General features: G+C 54.0%; 1 protein-coding gene across 2 annotated transcripts; it reads right to left on the bottom strand.

Moving 5' to 3' along the window:
- Nucleotides 1-317: 317 nt before the first annotated feature.
- Nucleotides 318-13,710, bottom strand: LOC308181266 (neuroblastoma suppressor of tumorigenicity 1). Of its 2 annotated transcripts, XM_080564268.1 has the most exons (5): nt 13,478-13,710; nt 6,274-6,356; nt 2,898-3,092; nt 2,559-2,670; nt 318-1,704 (listed from the first exon to the last, which is right to left on the bottom strand). In XM_080564268.1, exons 3-5 carry the CDS (start codon nt 3,065-3,067, stop codon nt 1,450-1,452), a joined length of 537 nt encoding a protein of 178 aa, XP_080420394.1. In that variant the 5' UTR covers nt 3,068-3,092; nt 6,274-6,356; nt 13,478-13,710; the 3' UTR covers nt 318-1,449. The 2 variants fall into 2 exon arrangements, with proteins under 2 accessions (XP_080420394.1, XP_080420393.1); XM_080564267.1 differs by lacking the exon at nt 6,274-6,356 and having other exon boundaries at nt 13,478-13,614.
- Nucleotides 13,711-14,159: the final 449 nt, after the last annotated feature.

The raw sequence follows: 14,159 nt of genomic DNA, 5'->3' as shown, positions 1-14,159 counted from the left end.
CTACCTACAGGAGTGGGACCCAATCTGCAGACAGGGGCACTTGAGTGTGGCCAGGCCTGGGCAGCAGCTGCTGCGCAGTCCCCGCTCCCACATGGGGCCCAGATGCTGCATCCTTGGGGTTGGTTTTCCTTTTAGCAGCTCTCCCTCCTCCTCCTAAATTGAACGCAGCAGAAAGTTGAAGGGAACCGTGGCTTTCCCATACCCTGCACCCTCCTGCACTGATCTCCGGTTTGGTGTCCGGGTATAAACGGCCTCTCCCCCGTCAGCACTGAAGAACCTACTGCCAGAAACCAGACAGGCATCAGAGCACTGAGAAATGGAAGTCAGAACTAATTTATTTAAGAAAAAAAAAAAAAACTTGTAAAAAGGAGGGGGAGGCATCGATTACAAGCTTTGGAAGCTCTTGTCAGGACAGTGCCAAAGAAATTAGCTTTATACAACAGAGAAAGGGGTAGCAGGAGGGGCCTGGGGCCATTCCCCCACCCTGAGCCTCCCCAGACCTGCATCTGCAGCAGGGTCCACAGCAGTCCCCTGTGAGGGTACACCAGCATCCTGGGACTCGTCCCCTTTCTCCCTCCACCACAATTAAAGTGCAGCAGGGAAAGGGGGAAGAGGGGCTGGCTCCCACCCAGACCACCCCAGCACAGGCCACAAAATGTGAAGCCCCAGTGCCCACGGCATGATGCAGCTCCCTCGTCCCTGTGAGCTACGTGGTGACCCTGAGGACCAGCAAGGAAAGGGCTCTCACCACCGCAGTTCCCAGCAATTTCACACACAGCCCCAGAGGCAAATCCAGGGGAAAAAAATACTCCCTACAAGCTTCCTAACACAAAGGCACTGGGATTGAATTAAGACCCAGCAAGTGCCAGGAGGAACAGCACTTCCCTGCTGTGCCCAGGTATCCCTAGGCAGGCAGGGGAGGTGGGAGGAAGAAGGGACACCCCCATCCTGCGTGCCCCAAGAAAGATGTGCCTCTCACGTGGGGCTGTGGAGAAGCTGCATCCCTTCTTCCTCCACCTCAGGCAAGAGCCATTTGCAATAGAAAAACCCAGAAAAACTCAGCAAGGGCACCACAGCAGGTTCAGGATCCTGCAGACAGTGCCTGGAGAGCCCAGCTCAGCTCCTGCTCTCAGCCAATGCCCCCTCTGCCGGGGTTCCCGGTCCTCTCAATTTATTATTACTATTATGTGCAAGTAGTTTTGCATCAGAGCCCCCCCCCCAGCCCTCCTCTCTTGCCCTGCAGCTCCAGCCCCACGCCTGCACCTCAGCCCTGCTTGTGCCTCAGAACGTTCCTCCGGCCCTGGGGTATTGTGGAGAGCAAAGCGTGAGGGTAGCTATTAGACAGGAAAAACTCCACCACCCCCCCTCCCTCCCCAAACCCTGGCCCTCTCCCTCGCACGCACCCCCTGCCCGCGCCGCCAGCTGCAAGGACAGTCCGTGAGGGCCAGGTTACTCATCGCCCTCCTCCTCGTGGTGGTGGTGGCTGGAAGCAGGAGGTTCTTCCACCTCCTGTTGGTGGTGGGCATAGTGATGGGGGCTGGGGCCCTCCGCAGGCATGTTCTCCTCTGTGTTCAGGTAGACGTTGAACAGGGCTCCCTCGTGGCTTGGCTCCTTGCCGCAAGCCTGGCAGCTACAATGAAGTATCTTCTCCACCAGCTTGTCAACCCTGGGGATTTCGTCGTTGCCTGGGCAGTCCAGTGTCACCTGGATAGAGAGATGAGGAGGCAGCAAGCCTGAGTGCACAGGCTTGACACCCCAATGGCAACCCTGAGCCACACCGTGCCCTGCAGACTTGGGGTGTTTTAAGCCAGAAGTGATGGCTTGCTACCCAAATAAGCCTCCATGGTCAGTCTGCAAGGTAAGGGTGCTCTGGGGATGTCTCACGGGTCACAAGCTGCACAGACCCATTTTACCATCCAGGAAATGAAATTACTCAAGTGGGACACTGCTCCCAGGCACAACTGGCACAGAAATAGCAGCAGTAGCTGCAAAGGCCACCCAGAAGACACATTGCTGAATTATCGCAGCTAAGTTGGCCAAAGCCATCTGCCCAAATGTCTGAGTCAAAAGCAAAGCACCCCAACTCCCTGGGTGCCTGGGCCTGCCTCGGAGGCAGGGTTTATGACCCTTCCAGGATCAACGATGGCATGAAACATGCAGAGATGCTGGGAGGTCTGAGGGTGACTGGCAGATGGACTGTGGGAAGCACTTCTGGACAGCCTAGAAGGTAAAAACTCCCAAGTGGGAGGAGGCGACAAAGGGAGTGGTGGAGAGAAGAGGCACACGGGATGAATAACGCAGGGACTGACAGAGGAAGCTTCTGCAAACAGTGACAAATGCACCATTCATCACAGCAGTCGTATTGCTTCCAGCAGCCCCTTTCACCCAGGTATCTCAAACAAGGGTAGAGTCACCTGAGAGATACTGTAGAAGGAAACTACAAGCAAAGAAACTTCAGGGAAGGAGAATGACTTGTCCCAAAGTGGTGGCAGAGCAGGCCTCAGAACCCCTGAGCAAGGAGGAGCATAAAAGACCATGGGGCAGGCACGGATACTCACAATTTCCCACATGGACTGGGCTGGCATGCAGGAGTCGCAGTGAACCAGGGACTCTGTGGACTGAGGGAAGGTGTTAGGGACGCTGTAGCTGAAACACTGTCCCAGGCAGGCCCTGTGAAGACAACAGGAGGGATGAGGGCTCAGGGTAGGTGCCTGCTCTTCCCAACAAAGGCAGAAAGAGATCTGACTTTCTGCTGAAACAGACAGAAAGCATTAGGGCAGAGGCAGGACATCATGCGTGGCTTCCTGTGTGAGTGACAGTCCCCACAGCGATGATGGCAAACCATCAGCAATAGAAAATCAGCTGTTTCCAGCTCTGCGCCGAGAGTGGATCCATACCTGTTCTGGATGGACTTGGACTCGCAGCCGCTGTGCCCCACGATCTGGGTGATGTTCTTTGCCTCGCACCAAGCACTCTTGTCTGGGAAGAGGGCGAGCTTGTTTATGGGGGGCGGTGCAGCCAGAAGCAGCGCTGGGAAGAGGGCACCAACCACGAACCGTAACATCATGGCCAGCTCTGACGAAAACCTACAGCTGAAGTCAGAGCAAAGCATTAGCAGGAAGGAGAATGGACAAGCCAGCCCACTTCTCTGACCTCGTGGCAGATCTTGGCTGGGTCACACACAGGGACGTCCTCCCAGTGTGTCGGTACGCACATCTCCCTCCCCAGCTGCTGCACAGGGAGCAAGACACGCTGGTCTGCCTCTCCCTTGTTCAAAACCAGCTCTGGGGCTGAGGCAGACGCCTGCATTACCTCTCCTGAGCTTTGTGCCAGGGGTAACAGCAGGCTTTTCACCATTTCTTACCCAAGACTGGGCTGGAAGAAGTTTGCAAAACAAAAGCGTCACCACCACAGGCCGCGCCAGGTTGGGAAAGTCATGGACCACAGAAATGTTTGTATTCGAGGAAGGTGCGGACCTCCCCACTTCCTTTTCTCCCACCTTAAAAACCAAAGCTGTCCTTGCTGCAAGCCTTCCCAGAAAAAAAGGGACCGCTTTCACAGGGAAGAAAATCGTTCTTCTCCTCACAGTGCGCAGCAGGTGTCGCTGCAAGGCAGCAGCAAGCAGGGAAATGTGGAAACCTCTCTCCAGAGGCAAGAAACCACAGAAATGACCGATACATCATTTATTTTTATAGAGCCATTCCGATTCAGCAGCAAGGCTGTCGAACGGTTGCTCTGAGGACAGGAGCTCAGTTCGCAAACAAGAAGGGTCCTTCTAATACCAGGCATAAACCTCACTCGCAAAGGTGGTCGGCCAAGAAGGTTACTTACCACCCCAGAGAAATCCCACACAGGGTTTCCTCGCGGGCCAGCTGTATTCTCGAGCCAAGGTGCCTGCATTAACACTCCCAATCACTGGGGAAAGGCACGTGGAAAAGCATCACAGAAATAGGGATCTTTTTTTTTTCCTTTGCGGGGTTTGGATCAAGTCATAGGGAAAGGCAGACATTTATACTTCCTAAAATATTTGTTAGAACCATGTTATTTATTTCTTCCTTCTATTTGTTTAACCGAAGATCCAAAGCCCACACTGGAATGATTCCCGTTGACTCCCACGGCTCCTGGGCCCAGCCCTATAATGGAGAGGAAAAATGCCTTGTTTATCAGACACGGGTGTCAGGGGCAGCTCCGCACAGGGCACTCCCAGCCGGGCGTTCCCCAGTTGCTTCATCCGCCTGCACCACCGTCACTGCTGCCTCCTCGGCCAGAGGACCACCACGCTCATCTGGACCGCTGGGCTGGCCTACTAATGAACCCTGGCAACTCAGCTGAGGTGCTTTAAGGTCATTATGGGAGAAAGCTTTTTGCCCTCTTACTCCCTCCACAGAGCCCAACCTCCTGGGCCTGAACCCAGAAGTGCTCTCTCCATGAGGGCCACAGGAGAGAGATGCTTCCCTACCCTCCATCCCAACACAGGAAAGCAAAGGGCATCCCTCCTCCCTAGTCCCCCGATTTCTGGAGGAATCAGGTCAAGGGCTCTGCTAACTTTTCTGATTTCCCGACTGTAAGGGAACCGCAATGATATAATGCACAACCACCTTTACTGGCCTGGCTTCCTAACCCTCAAATGCAGCCCCGGCACTTGTTCATGTGAATCCCACAGATCCCCAGAGAGAATACCCACACAAAGCATGCTTTGCAGGTTTTGTTTGGAGACAAGCAGAGGGCTTTAGCCCCCGAACTTGCATTGTTGTTAATGAGAGCAGTGTGGTTAGATACATTTGTCCCACAGACAATTCTTAGGGCTCCTTTCTGTTCCCTGAGAATTTTTTTCCATTTCGGTAGGGAAATTCTGCAATTTCTGCTAAGAATTACACAGCAAAGCTGCATACACACTTGGTTTGTTTGGTTTTCTGAAATGAGCATCACTCATTCCTCAAATGCCAGCAGCTCTGTGCTGAGGAATACCACTCCCAAAGACAAGTCTGAGATCAGAGCTGGGATGTGACCCAAACAGCAATTGCAAACCCCCTGGGGAAGAGATGAAATTCCTCAGGAGTCAGCACACAAGTTCATTTCCACATGCCCAATTAGAGAGCAATTTCCTTCCTTCCAAAGAAGGTGGTGGCTGTTTTTTTTCCCAGGTTCTTCTGCAGCTATACCCAGTGGCGAAGAGCTGAACGGCTCCGACAGCCCCGCTTCCCTGGGACCTTTCTTCCCCTGGAGGGAGATGCTCAGCAGAAATGTGCTGCAGCCCTGGTCAGCAGACACAGAGGCACAAAGGATCATCTCAGAGCATCCAGGCTCCTGTCTCTGATATCAAGAAGAAGACAGGTGAGGCTGTGCTCTGCTAAAGCACCGGCCCTGGCCTAGATTCAGGAAAGCACTTAAACGTATGCTTAAGCCCTTTCCTTTCCTGAGCAGGGATGTCTTGTAACTGGGGCCCCCAGCATCACGGAGCTGGTCTGGTTTGCAGAGGGGCTGCGGGAGCACAGGGCACCATGGCAGGGCTGGAACAATCACCGGGGCACTGTGTAGCTGAGCCCTGCAAACTCTCACTGATCTCAGGCTGTTAACAGGCCACATCCGCGTGGTGTTTTCCTTCTCCTAAGAATGCCCTGGAACCCGCAGGCCCACATTTCTAGTAAGTAACAAGGTTTACGCCAGTGCCTAGGAAAACATCTGATGCAGCTGAGTTTGGGAGGGAGCTGGGGCTGGAAACAGCCTGCTCGCGACTGCGGCGTGTTCGCTGGCATGGTTCGAACCAGTCATGTGAACAGAGCACCGCTAAAACCATTCATCTGACAGCAGCCACAGGGCGGGAGACAAAAGCACCATGTTCCTTCTCCCCCCCTGGCTGGGAAGGGAAAGGAAAAAGGAAGATGAGGCACCCGAGCAGGTTTGCAAACTCCTGATTAAATAAAGGCATTGAGCACATTCCTCCATGACAAGCTAAATTACACGGTGCGGCCCCTCAAGGAACAAGTGTGTGCTCCCCGGTGCTGACCCCAGCCCCGACCTGCAGGTGGGAGTGAACACTTCCCCGCGCACAGGAGCTTCTTTCTCCTCGCCCCAGGGCATGTTTTTTTTTTCTGGCTAGTCAAAGCTTTTCAAGCAGAAAGTTCAGCTCAGTTCCGGCAGGCCTATGGTCCCCAGGGGTGTCCCATCTTTGCTGTGCTCGACCTACACCGCAGCTTCCTCCAGTGTCCTGTCCCCGGCAGTCCCTTGGGGCTATGCTGGCTCGGTGTCAGGCCCCTAACAGGGGATAGCTACCTGGGTCTCCCCTGAAGCTGGAAGACGCCACGTGCTTCACCTTTCTCAGGCCACGCATCGGGGTCATTCACCACCCACGAGGGCTGCATCCAAAAAAAATAAAAAATAAAAATAAAAAAAAATACTCCTATCACAGCCCCGAGTCCTTTCCCAGATGAAGGAGAAGGCAAATGACTCAGCCCTGGAGCCTGGCACATCCCGGACTCCAGAGACAAACAACACGCACACAGCTGCAGCCCTGCAGTGAGCGGCCCCTGAGCCCTTTTCCAGCCGGTCCCCGTGCCCGTGGAGCTTGAGGAGCAAAACGTCCACGGCTGAGAGGTCTCAGCTGCGCCAGCTCCACGTCCCTCCGAGTTCTGGACATTGTGGCAGGGGACGTGCTGCCAGCTGAGCCTCCCAGCAGCGCAGCTCTGAGGCCTGGTGGCAGACGTTTGGTGTCAGCTCCAGTGCCAGCAGCCCCGGGGACGCTCGGAGTCCTGCAAGGACAGTCGCCGCCGATGCCTGGAAGGAGCTGGGAAAATCTACGCTGTACTGTCGGCCGGAGGACAATCACGGGAATTACTTCCAAGACCACGTTCCCACCATCCAGCCCACAGCTGTTTCCAGCCATTTGGAAAACAAACACTTCTGGAGGAAAATTAAAAAGATCTAATCAGTTTTACCCTCTTTTTCCAGAGGGAAGTTTACACTATAATACAAGAGAAGCCTGCAGGTGGGAACGGGGAACATTTCATGAGTAGTTTAATATATTTATATGTATTTTTCTTATCCAGGATCTTGCAATTTTGCCAAATGCATAAAAATACAGACACAGGTATGTTGTGCTCATGGCCACACATGCAGCATCCCAGGTTCTGTGAGACAAGAAACCCCTAAGCTTCATAAACATTGCTTAGCTAAGGCTCAAAGCCCACAGATACAGCACAGAGAGTGTCAGCTCCATGCTATAGCTAAGGAAAATGAGGTACAGAGCAGGGAAATGGCTTTACCTCAGTGCCTAAAGCCTTTGCATGAGATGCCTGAGACACCAGTCCAAATCCATGCTCTCTACAGCACTTTGTTATTTCATGGCCTGCTCCACCAGCCAGGCACTCACCGGAGACGGACACGGGGAAGGTTTCAGTCCCTGGTCTGGATCAGAGCCGGGACCTCCACCTTCCTCTCCCGCTCCCTGGGCAGAAGCCCCACAGCTCTCCTGCCTGACGGAGCCACTTCCCACCCAGCCTGGCTCTCAAGCTGCCAAGAGCAACGCCGAGTCGGTGTTAGACCGAAGCCTTGAGTGCCCCATGAACGGGTCTCTCAGCAAGCATCTCTGTGCCTCAGTTTCCCTGCCTGTAACACCAGGGGCAGGGACCACCTTACACCGGGTGAACTGCTGGCTGCAGAGGGAGTGGGAAAGCAGAGGAAGGTCTCTGGAGCTCCAGGCTTCCTTCGAGGGAAGAGGCTGCCCAGGGCAGGAGGGAGGGATGGCTGCCAACAGGGAAGGTGCCCGCTGGGAACGCTGCGCTGCAGGGCGGGCTGGGACGTGGGGGTGGCCAGGAGCGATCTGCGCTGCAGGTGGCTGTAAATGCTGCAGCTGAGTTTTTAAGAGCATCGCACGCTTCACAGAGCAAGAGCGGCTCACCACGGCGCTGAGCTGGCCGTCCCTGCTCAGCAGAGAGGTTTTCTTGCAGTTTCGCCTTTCTTTGGGCTTGTTTGGGTTTTCAAACCGACTCTCAAAGCCAGCAACTGCTTTTCTAAAGGCAAGACACTTCTTTCCTCAGCCCCTTTGGTCTGAAGGAGAAGAATAAGCAGGAGCTCTCCTGGGAGGAGATCTGTCCAGACTGGCTTGTTCCAGGAGCTTGCTCTCTTCTTCGGTAATTAAACTTAAGGGCTTGATTTTCAGATGTACTCAAATCCCCAAAGTCCCACCAAGATACTTGTGAGCAAAACATTTTAAAGTGCGCAAGACTACGCTTCTAAAAAAGGCAAGAGATTATCTGGCACCTAAAAGGAAGCAAAGCCACATTAAGTCTCTGATTTGGTGACAAGTGGGAAGAAGCATGTATCGGTCCCAGAAAGAGCCAGTGTGGCTCCCCACTGACACAGGATTTTGTCCATACAGTAACTTCTGCACACTGCAGGGAATTGCCTCATAGGAATCTCAACTCAAATAATATTTACTTATGCAGAACAAAAAATATTTTAGGCCAGCCTTAGTAGGAAAAGTTAAAATCTGAACTGGGAAAACCTGAAAGATTGCTGTGAAAAAAATCAAAACAAGTGATTCAATACTTTCCCTCATTCAATCCCCCCCCCTTTTCCTTTCCTTTCCTTTCCTTTCCTTTCCTTTCCTTTCCTTTCCTTTCCTTTCCTTTCCTTTCCTTTCCTTTCCTTTCCTTTCCTTTCCTTTCCTTTCCTTTCCTTTCCTTTCCTTTCCTTTCCTTTCCTTTCCTTTCCTTTCCTTTCCTTTCCTTTCCTTTCCTTTCCTTTCCTTTCCTTCCCTTCCCTTCCCTTCCCTTCCCTTCCTTCCCTTCCCTTCCCTTCCCTTCCCTTCCCTTCCCTTCCCTTCCCTTCCCTTCCCTTCCCTTCCCTTTCTTTGCATTTAGTTAAAACTTTGATATCTCTACATTTTAAAATTTAAAACAAAGTACAGGATTCTTTAGGGGGCTCCACTGTTGTGCCGGTAATATAAACTAATTTGGTCGACGTCATGATAATATCGCCAGGAGGGAGGGAAGAGAACTATGCACTGAAAATGTCTAGAGGTAAATCTTCAGGACAGCAAGACAGATGAGTGCTTAACTGAACGGAGAAACCTCATCTAAGCTGAGAACTTCAGTCTGGCTTTGCTGAGCTGCAAAATCTGGGAAGAAATCACAAAAAAAATAAAAAGGGAACCACCGTAGGAAGATGTGTGATATTTAACATGCACAAGAATCAATCCCAAAAACTTTTGATAGTGGAACAAAAGCTGTGTCGTTTCTCACTGTGAATCTGTCTCTCTCTGCTCCTTTCAAAGGCAGGAGATATTACAGCTTCTCTTTCCATCACATATTAATTTCCACTCAAGCATAGTTGGGTGATTTACACAAATAAAGCAGAAATAGAGAAAAGCGGCATCGTGTTTTTAAACTCTCCCCTCCCCACTTTGACCAGAATTTCAGAAGAATTCACTAAATTGAGACTTAAATCTGGCTTCTTGACCATGCACCGAGCACCTGAGAAACTCAATTTATACAGCTAGAAAAAAAACTGCAAGCTCCTTTACCTATAAAAGTCATTGGAAAGCTACCTATGGACTTAGATGGGCTTAGAACGGCATCCTAAAGGAGCTCTGATGAAAAAGGGACAGGCTAATGGCCTGTGGAGGAGGCAAGAGTAACATAAGCAATTTCTGGTAATTTATTTCAATTGCTCAGTTTCTTCAGCATTAAGCACAATCACGGCCAGGAAAATGCATCAGCCTAAAGCACTGGAATACATGCCTCATACCACCCTCCGCTCCCTTTCTTCTTCAAGCATCTGCTCAAAATGCAGCCCCGAAGAGCAGCAGGGCAAGGCTGGGCCGTGCTGTGGGCAAGGAAACCAGTTTTGGGGCGCAGCAGGAGCGGGGTTCCCCGGCGAACCACAGGGAGGGAGCGCGCGTGGGCTCTGCCTATGCCCCTACCCGAGGAACGACTGTCCTGCAACACGCTTTGGCTGGGAGAATCCCCAGTGGTAGGTCGTACCGCAGATAACACGAGACCTGGGTGCTTTCAAACACAGCTGTTTGCAGCATTTTAGCCAGGGGCCTTGCTCGCATGCCCGGACCTGAGTGAGGCGCAGCTCCCTCCTGCGCTTCCCCCGAGCTGGTGTTTCCCACACAGCCGTCCCACGCACGCGCTGCCACCGAGCCCGCAGTGGGCAGCCGGCACAGGCAGCGCTTTCAGCCCACACAATCTGGGGGCACCGGCCAGAGGTCTGGCCGTGCAGGAGGCCGGCAGGTGCCCAAGTGCAGAGCGTGGGTCCAAACCCTTTGAAAATCCCATGAAATTCCCCAAGTAATGTGCAATTTTTCAGCTTCAGCTGGGCCGCCCTCCCTAAAGCTGTTTCCTGCAAGCCGCTGGCATGGAAAGGGGCTCCGTCCTTCCCCTCGTGCAGCACCTCCAGCCAAAGGCTGACCGCTACCACTCGCACCGCTGCACCTTCCCAAAGCCCCAGGCTGGTGCACTCACGCCACTTCCCCTTGCGACCGATGCCACAGCCTCTCCCCTCCTTTCTCCCTGCAAACAGCATTCCCGAGGACGGCGATAAAACCCGTGCTGCCTCTGGGAAGGGTCCTGCGCGTCGCTCACGTTTACTCGTGTTTGATTTGCAAGCCGGCACCAGCCATTTCCCCAGGGAGCGGCGCGGGAGCGCGGCTCCCAGCAGGCCCAGTTCTGCTTTCACTTAGAGTGAGGTAAACTGGGACTGGCTCCTCTGAATGACTCCACTGGTGCAAATGAGATCAGAATCTGGCACCGCTCGTCCTACTCAAAACAAGCCTAACTGGAACCAGATAAAACCAGTTCTAGTAAATAGTGGCCACCGGGATGATTATTTTTTTCATTTAGCACACCCGCAGCGTAAGGCCGCCTCGCAGTCGGAGATGGGAGTTGTCTCAAATGCCAACCACGCTCGCTTTCGGCTTGGTCGGTCATTCATTACCAAACTTGCATAAAAAATCAAGCCGTGTCCTACGCAGCAGGGCTGTGCTCGCGGGATCAGGTTCCAAGCTGCCAGAACAAGAGGTGGAAAGAGGGAAGCAGAATGGGGTTTGCGGCTGGAGCCGTGGGTCTCTCAGCGGCGTTCGGGAACCTTCCTCCTGTTTCCCTGCTTGGGCCATATCCTGGCCACAGCCGAACCAAGAGCACAAATCCAGCTGACTTCAGGGTTGCTGTTTTACCCAGTTTTTCAATTTCTGTTTGAACCAGCCTTCTCGGCGTTGATGACACGAAAACCAGCGCCTGTGCTATTTCCCATAGTACTGACTGCAAAATCTCCAACACCAAAAGATAAAAATATGAGGCACCGCAGGGCCAGAGGCTTTTGGGGGTAACGTAAGACCTCACAGCCCTGTTGCTATTTTCAATTACTCCCAGACGCACTGGGGGCTGACCTCACACTTGACATTTAGACAGTGTCTCCTAAAACAGCAGGATCGGGCCCAGTAACCACAGCGAAATGAAAGCACGACGCGCTTGCTGGTCTTTCCCCCTCTGGCCAAGCCACCTGAGCCCAGGATCTGATCCTCTCTGCAGAGAAGGAGGCTCAAGACACATCTGAGCGAGTGACCGAAGCGAGGGCCTGATCCTGTAGCTGTTCCCAAAGCTCAGCTCCAAGTGGCTGCAAAACTGAAACAAAGGTCTGGGCAAACGGCAGGCGCGGCTCTCGCCAGTGCTGTCGGAGGCGCAGGAGGCAGACAGACTGCCCCTCGTTCCTGCTCCCGTCCTCCCCCAGAAGACCCTGCAGACAGCCGCCCGGGTTTTTAGAGCCTGATCTGAGGGGCCGAGCGATTTCTTTGCCCCAGGCAGGGCTGGAGCCCCTGGGGCTTTGCTTTACCCCAGGGGGTCTCTGAGGCCGGGCAACTTTGGAGGGATTTTTTGCAGCAGGGTATTGCTAGCAGCTTAACGGGAGCAGCGGGAAGCTCAGGGAGGAACAAGTACTCGGAGCTTCTCGAGCACGCTTCCTGTGACTGTACCAGCTCAACACTGCCTCGGCAATGCCAACAGACGCCACGAGCACGGTTACTGCAATAGTGGCAGGTCTTCACGGCTACTTGAAAAGCAGTTTGGCTTGGGGCCCAATCCTGCGCTGCCCGGGCACCCAAAACTTGCTCCAGCTCAGCTATTTTCCCCACTGCGGAGAGACCGGGCGCCCACGGAGGCTTAGTTCGTTCACCCTCTTTGCAAGACCACAAATTCCCCAAGCTGGAAATTTGGCTCCGAGAGGTCAAGCCAAGAGCCCGGAGACTTCTCAGGGCTGTTTGCAAACACTTGGGATTTTTATACTGAAGGCAAATTCCATTTCCCATCCTGCGGTTTGCAAATTTGAGGCAAGCTGCCTTTTTTGAAATGGGAAACTGTCTTCGAAAAGCAAAAGTGCCCATTGTGTACAGACGATTTTTGGCCAGTTGGACATTGCAAAGAGGATGTTAAGTTCTGAGGCTAAAAATACAAGGGAAAATGTGAGCCTCGTAATATTCTAGGATCTTCCCCACTCGTTTCAGTGGGGTGCAGATTTTTTTTCAAGAGAATCTGTAGGGCGAAGTTATGGTGCCCCAACTGCACAAACACTTCACACAGGCTGAATTTTAAAGTTGATGGGGTTAATCCGATAGAAAAAAGCTAGATTGAAGGTTTCTAAAGGGACGGTGCCCTCGTATGATATTAGCAGCCAAACTAAAACACAAGGCATTGTCCAGATCAACTTTAATACAGGCTGAAAATGAGTGAAAGCATGTTCTGTCCCCAGAACGTCTCAGAGAAAAAGAGAAATCCCCACTCCACATAAAATGGGGAGGTTATTGTATTTTACAAGTAAGAATTCCAGCAAAAACATATAGAAACTGAAAAATTATGTTATGATTCAAGAAACAGGTACAGATGGATCAAATATCAGCCCTCGTAATAATCCAGCAAGTACAAAAACTGTTTGCAGGACACACGGATGTAAATGCATTCTCGGCGCAAACTTTTCAAGTAACAAAAGTGGACTGCCTTGCCACCGGGGACAATTTCCTCCCCTTACGGTATCTGAACCCCTACATGTCCTCTGCTGCTCTGGTTAAGCCATACGCAGCGCCTTCCCACCCTCTCCTCCCCAACTTTTGTTCGAAACCCGAAGTCGCCGGGCAGGACCCGCCACCGCGGATGTGCGACCCCAGCAGCGCGGCTCCCCGTACCCCGTTCTTTTATTTTCATTCGGGCTGGAGCGGCAGTGGAAATAGTTTAAGGGTTGCACAGCGGATCCCCCCCCCGAAGCCCGCCTCATCTGCAACTGATTTCTGCCCGCGGCGATATTCTCATCCTCCCGGCCATCAATCACACGGGGGGGGGGGGGGGGAAGAAGGGCGAGAAAACGAAGCAGCAAATCTGAAATCCGTCGCTGATGGAGGGGGAGGAAAGCGAAGAGGGTCCGCTCGCTGGGGGGGGGGGTGTCGGGGGGGCAGGGGAACCGCGGTGCCCGCCGCAGGGGTACTCACCGCCAGCAGCACCCAGCCGACGGCGGGCACATCCCACGGGCTCCGGGGCCGCGGGCGGCTACAGCCCCGCGGTGCCCGGCGGCTGCCGCATCCTCGGCGCCGCGGCCCCCGGAGGAGCAGGGCGGGCGGCCTCCCTCCCTCCTCCTCGTTCTCCTCCTCCTCCTCCTCCTCCTCCTCCCTTTTTTCCTCCCTCCCTTCCCCCGGTGCCGGGCTCCGGGCGGTGCCGCCGGCCCCGCCGCTCGCGGTTGCACAATCGGGGTGTTGGGTGCGGGGGGGGGGGGGGGGAAGAGGAGGGGAAAGGAGGGAGGGAGGGAAGGGGAGGGAAGGGAGAAGAGAGGGAGGGAAGGGGAAAGGGAGGGGAGGAGGGAGGGGAGAGCCGGCGGCAGGGCGCACACAGCCCGCCCGCCCCGCCGGGCCGCCAGCCAGCGCGGAGCTGGGGGGGGAGGCTGCGGCCCAACCGCCTGCTCCTCTTCCTCCTCTTCCTCCTCCTTCTCCTCCTCCTCCTCCTTCTCCTCCTCCTCCTCCTCTTTCTCACCCCCCTTCGGGTGGTGCTGGGGAGGAAGGAGGGAAGCGCAGGTTCCCCCCGGCGAGCCCCGGGCCGCGAAGTCTCTGCCGCGCGCCCGCTGACAGCCCCAGGGGGGTCCCCAGCCCCAGGGGGGTCCCCAGCCCCACGGGGGTCCCC

The sequence above is a fragment of the Anser brachyrhynchus genome, assembly GCF_964034855.1.
Source record: "Anser brachyrhynchus genome assembly, chromosome: 21".
Taxonomy (NCBI): Eukaryota; Metazoa; Chordata; class Aves; order Anseriformes; family Anatidae; genus Anser; species Anser brachyrhynchus.
This window is presented reverse-complemented; position numbering and strand designations above follow the sequence as displayed.